The following is an 11,819-nucleotide window of genomic DNA, read 5'->3' as shown; positions in this document are numbered from 1 at the left end:
ATGGTTTTTTCCTAAAAAATCGGGACCGCGGGTGGACTTAGGATAAATCCTTAAAGCCCGAATCGGAAACGGGCCAGGGCTAGGGAATAAAGAACCTGGTCCGAAACTGCCCATTTATATTTATTTTATATATATTTTATATATTTGAACTATTGTATTTTTTAAGGATGCATTTTATTATAATTGTAAATTTGGACCTTGATGTATTTTATTGTATTTTTATTATATTTTAATTAATTTATTTATGTTTTATTCATAAAATATATATATATATATATATAAATTTCTCAATAAAAAATTATATCAATTATAAATAAATAAAAAAATTAAATCGGGCAAATCATCCCATCGTGTCCCGATTGGTAAATCTCCGTCCCCTCCGTGCCTCTAAAAAAACCTAGAAAACTACAAGGATGGGATAAAAAATTTTCCGCAGGGATGGAAATAGAATTTTAAAAACCAACTCCGTCCTATCCCGTTGACATTCTTAGGGATATTATGATTTTACGAAGGCACAAAATAAATGTTATGGTCCAACTTTTGAAAAGTGCAAAAGTAGATTGTGTGGTGTTTATTAGTTGTACATGGATAATAAGCACCAAATGAACAACGCAAATAATAATAGTTGATATTAAAAATAACAAGCATATTAGGGACTTAATAAAATGCATTCATTTTATTAGATTTTGATGGAAAGAGTTGCAAAGGAGTTATAAGCATGCATCGAGAGCTCTTACTTATATTGATGGTTTAGTCCAAAACTTCACCAACTAAATATCCCTTTTTAAAAAAACTTTATTAACCATTATGATCCTGATGAAGAAAAAAAAATCAAAATGGACGAGAAAAATCATGATGATAGTATTTTTACAATGGAAAATAAAAAATCCAAACAAATAATCATGAATTTCACTAATGAGTATTAATAAATTTAACCTAGTGCTTAAAGATAAAATATAATGTACAATAACGAGTGCAATATACGGAACCCTCACAGCAAGGCAGTGCAGAGACTTCTAAAATTCAAGGACGAGTTGGGTAATCTTCATTTTCCTTCAATCCTACTCTGCATAACTATATCTATATGTGTACATAAAAATGCATTACATACATGTGGCTCTAATCTTCTTAGAAAAAAAAAAAAAAATATATATATATATATATATATATGTATATAGCTCTAATTTTTTTTTTTTAATTGTATATCTCTAATTTCTTATTCAAATTATAGTTTTCTCTGACGCTTAAGTTTTAGCCTAGTTGATTCTCAAATAGGGATGTATTCCTCGTCAAATTTTATTGCAAAATGGCCACTTGAAAAGTCTTCCTTGAAATGTGTATCACATTTTCTTATGGTTTTCATCGGCGAAACATAAAACCTTTTATTTTTTATTGCATTTATATCTAATATTTGGATCACGGGCGTGGCAGAATCCCTTTATAGCTACGTATCTTTTATTTATTATAATAAACAGTAGTTGAAGAATTCAAAGCTAATTACAAAATATAAAAATTAAACAGGAAATTTCAACCTTATACTTTTCCTCTTTAAATCCTTTTGTTTATAGCTGAAAGTAGTTCTAGAAGCCTGATCCAGCATCAACTTTTCTGGTTTACTCTTCAAAATATCATAATCACCTGCCCGTCGGAAATAATTTCTACTTATTATTATTATTATTATTATTATTATTATTATTACTACTCGAATTTAGGATTTCATATATGGAAAGTGTGGGTATTATTGCTAGGATATCATCCTCCAAAAAAGCAAGAAAAAGACAAAGAGGAAACAAGATTTGGGAAGGATTTTTATATTGTTTTAAATATATTATTGTATATATAGTGTTTGTTTATTTTGCTATATGCTATATGTATCTGATATTGACCTAAATAAAAATAAAATGATGTAATTAATAGCCATTTGTTGAAAAGAAAAAAAGCCATGTGTTCTAAATCCTAGCTAGCCAGCCATCCTAATTTCCCCGGGAATAAATTTGGATCTTTCCAAAATATTTTTTTCTACGATTTTCGTTTTATATCTATCTATAATTTCAATAAAAGCGTTAACTTAAAAGATATGGTACGGACTTATATCACATAAAATATTGTGAAATAAAGTTTATCTCATAATATGTTGCATGGTATATATCCACACAACATTCATTCTAATTGGAGTTTAATTATATTTATATTTTGATATTAAAGTGGGGGATTCAAATCCAAATTATTATTTGTTTCTATAAGAATTATAATTTATTTATAGTGAATACAAATGAATATATGTGCAATTAATAAATTAAACGAATTTCCTCCTTTTATTTTATTTTAACTTTCTTTTTTGATTAGTTCTTTTCGGTGAATTTTTTTATTTTTTTATTTTAATTGTTACAAAGAAATTTACTTGAGCTGGCTGTTGGTGATAAATTTAATCAGTGATAGAGGTTCAAGATTAAGATAAATGCTTATCTCCTTAATTAAGATAAATTATTATCGTCTACTTATGTGTATATGTATCCCTTTATCACTTGTTTATTGTTCCCTGAGATAACATGTAGCAATGACATCAGTTGTACACTCTGCATAAATACCAAATATATGAATATAGTAAAATTCCAAATATATGAATATAGTAAAATATACTTCCAATCTAATCTATTATTTTTCTCAAAATCCTTCACTGGGTTTGCACAATTTTTCTCCGCCACGTTTTTCTTTTTCAATTTCGTGTTGTCGACCGCGAATAGTTTGTTGATAAGGAACGTTGACACAGAATATATGGTGGGGAAGGTTGCTATTCATTCAAAGTGTGTGCAGCACGAGTACCCCACAGTGAAGATTTATTGCCACCATTTTCGCATGGTCGAAATTTAAGTCCAATCTTTCTCTGTCACGAATATCTCATCTCACATATCCTACCATCCATGTACTATTACTATTTGGCTTCTTTGAGTTTTAGTCGGATATGTGTTTCAGTTTTATACGCTATACATTCGATCGTGAGTAATTAAACTCTTATACTGAATTAGGTAGAACAAGATGATTATACATAGCGACATACGCTATTTCTAATTAAAAGCTTACATTAAATTAAAGTTACACCTTGACTTTAGGTTGAACTACCTAATCAAACGTGTGTGTGTATGTATATATATACATATACAAAGGGTAAAATCAGATAACTAGGGTTATTCACTAAAATGGAGCAAGAAAGTGTCTGACAACTTTGTTGATTAATTTGCTAAAATGATCCCAAAAAGGGGAACCCCATACTCGAAATTAATCCTTTTGTAGTGAAAGTTACTCCATTTAATGAGACAAAGTAGTCACATGATGGTTGAAGCCGGTCATTTTGTGTTTTTAGCGGGAGCCTTGTTGTTTTTCTTGAGCTGTACATTGTTTGTTAATTAATTGACCCCCAATAATGAAAACCATGCTTCTATATACGTGAAAAGAATAGGGTACTATTTTAGAGTACTCTTTTATTTTTTTTTGGAGAATCATTTGGTGGACTTTTGTAATATGTGCTTGATTTTACTTTCTCATGTACACTCATATATCGAGAAAAAAGATAAATAAATAAAAGAAAGACAATGAGAAATATAGCTAAAAACTTGACATTTGATTATGCCCAAAATATGATACTATACATTTATATTTCATTATTAATCTGGCTTTTTCGCGTCTCTTTCTAATAATATATGTGTAGGTTGATTTTATTTTTATTTATTTATTATTCTCGATAAACAGTGGTTGATTTTTGGGCTATATAAAGAGAAGTGGTAGCTGGGCAGAGAGCATCGTCCTCCTCAATCTTCATCAATATCAGTAATCAATTATGGCATCCCATTCGGGCCAATCCCAAGGTTCAGTGGTTTTAGTTGTGAGTGTCCTACTTGTTGTGTGTGGTAGTGTGAGGAGCACTAGTAGCAAGGAAAATACAACAACTCCTACGACATATTTCGACGTTTCTTCTCTCAACCGGAGCAGTTTTCCGGCGGGTTTTATATTCGGCACAGCTTCTGCATCTTACCAGGTTTCTTTTTCATTTCCAACATTGTGTCTTGACTTCTTTCAGCCTTAATTTTACGAAGTTCATATCTCTGTCTAAATATATATATATAAAAAATAGCTTAGCAATAATGTAAATGAGAATATTGGTGTATTGAGTTTCAGTATGAAGGCGCTGCAAGAGAAGATGGTAAGGGACCAAGCATTTGGGATTATTACAGTCACAAATATCCAGGTTTTAATTCTTTATTCCTTTTTCCTCTCTCTCCTCTCTTTTCACCGGTGAAATCATGATCACTGTTTACAAGTAGAAGCGTTGGCGGACCTACCGACCAAGGCGAACGTGGCCCCCACCCGGCTCCCCGCCTTTTATTATTATTATTATTCTTTTTTATCTATAATTTAATTCATAAATAATTATTTGATTTCTATTTTTAATATAATGTCTCTTGAAATTTATAATTAGTTAATACATGCATTTATTGAATAACAATTTAAATAAAAATATATTTATTGTAATATTTATCTATTTTATTTTGTTTTAATGTTGTATTGTCATTTTTTTATTTTACTTATAATTTTTATATAATTTTTTTTTCTAATTTTTAATATTCTATGTTTATTTTTTTTCAAGGAGTATGATTTATTTTTAAACATGTATAAATATATAATTGTAATCGATTAATTTGATTACCTAATCATATTTAGCTATATCAATGAAGACATTTTTTTTAAAAAAAATAAAAATTAAAAAGAAAATTTTTAATCTTCTTTAATTTAAAAAAATTCTCATTACTTTGCATCTCCCAAAAAACAAAAATTAAAAAAACAATATATGCTATTTTCTAAGGCTCCAACCACCCCCAAAAAGTTTTCTTGGGTCCATCACTAATTTTAAAAGTCTTTGCTTTGTGATATTACCAATTGTTTTTTTATTTGTTATTTTCAACTATTAGAAGTTATTTTATGTGTGCATATATATATATATATATACATATATATGTATATATATGCTCCAGTAAGATGGTTTTAGGCTTTTAACATGGCTGTTCCATTATTAGTCTAAATCATATTAAGATTTAAAATTTAAAATTTAATTATCTATCAAATATTCACACATTAACATCTTATTCAGATAAAATAAATTATATACAAGCCTAAATAATCATAATTGAAATTTTAAATTTCTGACTCTTTAAAGGATTTAAGTATTGGAAAAGTAAAATTTTGATGATGAAATCATTAGGTCAACCTCACTGCATAGATCTATATATAAACATATATATAAGATTTTTCTTGTTTATGGTATCCTAAATAATTTTTCTTGTTGGGAATTCTTCTTATTATTGTAATAGGACAAAGAGATGCACACACTTTAATATTGTTAATAGGATGAATCTTAAACAAAAATTTATCTATAATTTTTTTGACCAAAGAAGCTTTATATGTGTATATGCTTTATACTATCAAAATGTTTACCAAGTGATAAGTATAATTATACTATTGATTTATTATTTTATTATATTTATTTTTAAAATATTCACTTATCCACGTCTATAATATTTTAAAATTTCAATCAATAGAATTTTTAAAAAATATCACTTTGTAATGTTGTCTTGATAGATATATTAGTAAACTAGTTGGTAACTCTAAATCTTTTTATTTATGTATTAATAATTAGTTGTATGCCCATATTTTTGCGTGCAAAAGCAGTTTTTTCATGTCAGCTAGACTAAACATTTGAAATCTCATTACAATTCACAAGCAATCAAGGTATATCTTAATATTTTTAATATTTCGAAATAACACCAATTAATTAAAATCTTAATAACGACAACAACAATGTCAGAAGAAAAGCCGAGGGAATATTATAAAAAAAATTAAAGAACAGCAGAGAGAACACGCATGATGCAAAAATACAGAACTTAGTTATCTGTTCAGATTATAATGAGCATCTGAGATTAGGATTTTTCTGATTATTTTGATCACTATCATATAAAAGTCTATTTATGATAGATTATAAATTAATTTAAATTTAACAATATAAATTACGTACGGGACTAATTAAACTAGCTGAGCTAGCATTAGACTTTTGCCTGGCAGAGTCCGCTGGCCTGTAGACTTTTCTTCGACAGTATAAAATTAATATAGACAATCAAGTGTAATTAACTTGGGGGAAAAAGAAAAGGTAGAATAGGGAAAAACGCTGAAAATGCCAATTAATTGAATTTGAATAGTATGTTTATTTTGGGTTTAAGTAATTAGCAAAATGTGATCCAAATTTCACTTTCACGTCCACTGATATCTCTCTTATGCCAAATGTCTACGGAGAGTCCAAACATGTGCTCTGCAAATTTATTTCTTATTAGGTAGCAGTCAACTCAATCAGACTATTAATTAAATATTTAAACGATACTTTACCTTTATGTAGTCTTTGATAATATATATTAATTAAAAGAACCAATAAGGTACTAACCGAATATAAAATGTTACATACAAAATCAATAAAACACGACAAATATTTACTTGAGAGGCTGGTGGCATACTGCGTTCCGGCCCTTCGCTGCAGCCTCTAAATAAAATTAAAGTACCAGTAGGAAGAAATAGACAAACAATTTAAAACCTATATATATTATGTGTTTTTAATAATTTTCTTCATTTCCTCTTTTTCTCTTTAATTTGTTTTTTAAAGCTGGAATAGAGCCAAATTATTTGAAATGATCGTCTTTTTTGTTTCACTGTTAGTAATAGAAAGGACAAGGCAAACAATTGATAGTGCTTCAGATCCACCAACCAATTTTTTAATCTATATAAAATATTATTCGTACACGTTACATATTATAAGAACATGACTCATTTTAATTGGCTTATCATGTCGGCAAATAGTTGTCATTTTGTCTAAATTGGCAGGTACTCCTATCCATGTCCATATGGCTCCAAATTTCCTAAATTATTTTAGGATCTAAGAAACTTAAAATAAGAGAAATAAGGGGAAAGACGAGATTTATACCGATATAAAAAGCATATATTTAGTGGATATAATATATATCGTTTTCCTACTTTCTTATACAAATTTTGCTTTCAAACTTTACATTATTTTTAGACGAACTATATCTCATTAAGTATTCCCTTTTTAAATTATTATTATTATTTTTTTTAATGACAAACTGCAGAAAAGATAAAAGACGGCAGCAATGGGGACGTGGCTAATGACCAATACCATCGCTATAAGGTACAACCCTTTTGTAAACAGTAACCATTTTCTTCTTTCATTTTAATGAAAAAATAAAATTAAACAAAACGAACTTTTTTTTTTTTTTTTTTTTTTGGTTTGTTGTGAACACTCACCCATTAGAATGGAAACAAATTTCTAGCATCCCACCAGTGTAATGGAGATGGAAGTTGGTATTCGTGAAGTATTGTAGATTTTTTCTAGAATTGAAATCTTGCGCGGAACCTTCCTGAAGCCTTCCATGTCAGTCACCATCCAGTACATATTTGAAATTGAATAGGCCCGGAAACGAATCAGTGAATTTAATAGGGAGAAAAATTTGCCATATGTGGTTCTCCTTCTTCCTAATGATAAGATCGGGAGAAATCAAACTACTGATTAAATCGATTAAATTGAACTAGTTTGGTTGAGTTTCATTTTTATTTATAATTGATTAATATTTGATTTGGATAGAATGATTTTCAGTTCTAATCAAACCCAACCTATATATATATATATATATATATATATATATATATTTAACTATTTTTGTATATTTTTAATTATTTTATTTAAATTATATTTTTAAATATATTAATTTAAAAAGAAAAAGAAAAAAAGAAAAAAGGCTTTCAGGCTAAAACTCAAACAAGACACAACAATTTTCAATTCCGTTCCGTTTAGTTTTTTGAATTGTTTCACCCCTACCAAATGATACTACAAGTTATTGTTAATGTACATAGGAAGATGTTGGGATTATGAAAGAAATGAATCTGGATGGTTATAGATTCTCTATCTCATGGTCCAGATTGTTGACAAGTAAGTTTCATCACTTCTTTCTTCAAATTTCAATACTTTTTTTATGGGCGAAAGTGAAAGATTTTCAATTTTTTTTTTTTTTTTTTTTTGTGGATAAAAAAGTCTTTTTATTTTTAGGGGTGAAAAAGTCTTTTATGGACGAAAATATGTTTTTCTGTTTCATACGTTTGTCTACTTTTTGTTTGCTTTTCAGATGGAAAACTTAGTGGGGGAGTGAACAAGAAAGGAATCGAATATTACAACAACCTCATCAATGAACTCCTAGCAAAGGGTACAATACTCTTTAAGTAATGTTATAGTAATTCCTAATCTCTACATTTATATCACTCTAGCTAATTAAACTTTGATGGTTTATCTATAATTAAATGTGTAGGTTTGAAGCCCTTTGTGACAATATTTCACTGGGATCTTCCCCAAGCTTTAGAAGATGAATATGGTGGTTTCTTAAGCCCAGACATTGTGTAAGTAGCAATCACCAGTTCAACCCAATATTCAATTTTCCAACTTAATAGAATGCTTTTCCGTAAATATATCTATATATAAATATATTAGTTTATGGTTTATTTATTTATTTATTAATTTATTTATGTGTTTAATTTGTGTACTGTATGTATAAAATTGTATACACTACAGGAATCATTATAGGGACTTTGCAGAACTTTGTTTTAAGGAATTCGGAGACAGGGTGAAGCACTGGATCACGTTGAATGAGCCATGGACCTACAGCAACGGTGGTTATGCAAATGCCAACTTGGCACCATTCCGATGCTCGGAATGGCAAAAACTGAACTGCACAGGTGGGGATTCCGGGACTGAGCCTTATTTAGTCGCACACCACCTTATTCTTTCCCACGCTGCCGCCGTCAAGTTGTACAAGGACAAGTATCAGGTAAATACATATATAAATAATAAATTTAGAATATCATAATTAATTAATTTACTAATGAAAATTAAGGAATGTCAAAATTATACAGGCATATCAAAAGGGGTTGATAGGGATAACACTAGTGTCCCACTGGATGGTTCCATATTCTGACTCGAAGAACGACCAAAATGCTGCACTTCGAGCACTTGATTTCATGTTTGGATGGTAATGGTTGTTAGACTATATATATGCATATATACATATATATATATATACTTGAATTATTCGCTAGCTAATATAGAATAGTTATTAATTGCAAAAAGAAGAAAAATCGTGGGAGTGGGGAAACAGTATAAAATCACACCAGATGATAGATTATTTCTTTTCTTTTTTTTTCTTTTAAGTGGCTTATTCTATACTATATGTGAAGGGACTTCACCATCACAACTGCTAGCACTACTTGGTATAACGCCTCTGTTGCGCGGTTGGCATTCATCAGGATGTGCATGTGTTATATATGTATACATGCCTTTAGTGATTCCTCAAGCTACTAATAATGATGCCCCGATCCATCCATCATTATATTATTGCTTTCTCAATTGCTCTTAATTTTCAAAATCGATTTATTAGCTAGTTTAGTCATTGAATTATGAGTTACAGCATACACCTCTGACGCAAAATACTTTCTCTGTAACAAGAGATTTCCAAGCTCCTTATAATTATAATGTGGGTTAACTATTAATAATGGTGATTATCCACGGATAATAATGTGGATAGGATTTCCCATATAATTGATTAATTGTAGATTTGATTATTATATAATATCTATTGCAGGTTCATGGATCCCTTGACCTATGGTGATTATCCACGTAGCATGAGATCTCTTGTCGGAAAGCGACTGCCTAAATTCACCAAAGAGGAATCTAGGCTAGTAAAAGGGTCATTTGACTTTCTGGGATTGAACTATTACACTGCTAACTATGCACGCCATGTATTCCGTTCCAATAATGCTGGGTTGGGAAGTTATACCACAGACGCTCGCGCTAACCAATCAAGTATGTATAAAATTCATTACTAAACTATATCTATCTATATATGCAAACAAATATTTCCATCTATATATGACCAATCAATATTAATCATGATCTTGCATGGATGGCAGCTGAGAGAAACGGGATACCCATTGGCGAAAAGGTACTATATATATGTATATATATGCATCCATTAGTCATTAACGTTGTGTATATATACTTGTTCATTTCATACCCTCCATATATGTATGTTTTCTATATATAAATAAGTATATATATATATATATATATATAATTTGCAGGCTGCTTCAAATTGGCTCTACGTTTATCCAAGAGGATTTTATGATCTATTGCTTTACACAAAGACAAAGTATCGTAATCCACTGGTTTACATAACAGAGAATGGTGATCATTAATCTTTAATCAATTTTCATCATTAATAGCCTATTACAGTGAAATGACTAATTCAATATTAATTACATAAATTTTACATATCCATTTGATAGGCATTGATGAGTTCAATGACCCCAAATTAACACTTGAGCAAGCCCTTGTCGACAATCAAAGAATTGACTACTACCGTCGCCATCTTTATTACCTTCAAAAAGCGATCAAGTAAGCGCAATTAAATATTAGCTATATCTCTATATGTGGATATTGTTCGTACATATTAATTATTGCAAAATTAATTTTGCGGTGGTCTTCAATTTGGTGCAGGAGTGGCGTGAATGTGAAGGGATATTTTGCATGGTCATTGTTGGACAACTTTGAATGGAGTTCTGGTTACACCGTTCGATTTGGTATCAACTATGTGGATTATAAACATGGGCTCACAAGATACCCAAAAAGTTCTGCCCATTGGTTCAAGGCTTTCCTCAAAAGATAAAATATACTATATATATGATGACAGAGACTTGTACGCGTTACACATTCCATATTACGTTCCAGTCTGTCATTATTTCTTATCTACAGTCTGAAATAACGCACTTCGTGATCTCAGCATAAGTGAATAAATTAATTAAAACACTTTGCTTGTTGAGTGATTGTATACTCTATCTGATTTTTTTTTTTTCTTTGGGTAAAATATTTTATATGAATAAGACGCCTTTCTTCTCTTATATGTATATATTGAATTATATTTAGGATAATTTCGTTCATCTTTTTTAAATTTTGATTTGAATACAATTTAGTTTTTTTAGCTTCAAAAATATCATCAATCTACTTTTAGATTTTAAAATTTACAAATTTTTTTATTTATTGTTTCATTCACTCATATTGAAATAATATTGTCCATACTCCCTCAAAAGTATTAATTTTGATTTTTAAAATCTAAATATTAAATTGTAATTAATGTAAATATTAATAGATCCAGATATAATATTCCTTTATATTTATATTATTCACAAAGCTGCACCAAACTTCTTATGTGAATTGGATCATGAACTTATAAAATTTTAAAGTTTGCTAAAGAGATAATTAATTAGCCGAGAATATTATATATTAGTTTTTTTTCTCTTTTTTGGGTGAAATATTTTATGTTTGTTTAATACTTTCATGTGTTGGTACCACATAAAGGATGCGTATTTGTCTTTAATTAATTGGTAATATATTTTATATTAAGTTGTCAAATAAGATAAATTCAGTTGATAAGTCATTCACATTTATATTTAAGAGATAATAGATTTGAGATATTGAGGTAGAAAAAATTATTATATATATTAAGTTGTTAATTTCATATTTTTAAATGTTACCCTTTAAAATGTTAGATGTCATTTTATTATACTAAACTATTTTAAGTTTGATACTCCAATTTATCTATGTTGAAATACTATTTCTTCAAAAAACTTAAAGGAATGAGAAGCAAGTCATTATTTCATATATATTA

The 11,819-nt window shown here is 29.0% G+C and overlaps 1 protein-coding gene across 1 annotated transcript; it reads left to right on the top strand.

Annotated features, from left to right (window-relative positions):
- Positions 1-3,766: 3,766 nt before the first annotated feature.
- LOC107412669 (beta-glucosidase 12) lies at positions 3,767-11,052 on the top strand. Its single transcript, XM_016020485.4, has 13 exons — positions 3,767-4,033; positions 4,174-4,243; positions 7,182-7,240; positions 7,963-8,038; positions 8,232-8,309; positions 8,412-8,499; positions 8,672-8,927; positions 9,013-9,128; positions 9,738-9,958; positions 10,066-10,097; positions 10,237-10,339; positions 10,441-10,549; positions 10,652-11,052. Exons 1-13 carry the CDS (start codon positions 3,836-3,838, stop codon positions 10,818-10,820), a joined length of 1,575 nt encoding a protein of 524 aa, XP_015875971.3. The 5' UTR covers positions 3,767-3,835; the 3' UTR covers positions 10,821-11,052.
- Positions 11,053-11,819: the final 767 nt, after the last annotated feature.

Source organism: Ziziphus jujuba, chromosome 10, assembly GCF_031755915.1.
Source record: "Ziziphus jujuba cultivar Dongzao chromosome 10, ASM3175591v1".
Classification (NCBI taxonomy): domain Eukaryota; kingdom Viridiplantae; phylum Streptophyta; class Magnoliopsida; order Rosales; family Rhamnaceae; genus Ziziphus; species Ziziphus jujuba.
The sequence above is the reverse complement of the archived record's forward strand: the minus strand, read 5'-3'. Positions and strand labels throughout refer to the sequence as shown.

Bases quoted from the DNA above. Each gene is read 5' to 3' on its own strand.
- LOC107412669 (XM_016020485.4), top strand. From the start codon at position 3,836: ATGGCATCCCATTCGGGCCAATCCCAAGGTTCAGTGGTTTTAGTTGTG. The intron at 8,310-8,411 runs GTACAATACTCT...TTAAATGTGTAG, and splicing joins CAATGAACTCCTAGCAAAGG to GTTTGAAGCCCTTTGTGACA. The intron at 9,129-9,737 runs GTAATGGTTGTT...TATCTATTGCAG, and splicing joins CTTGATTTCATGTTTGGATG to GTTCATGGATCCCTTGACCT.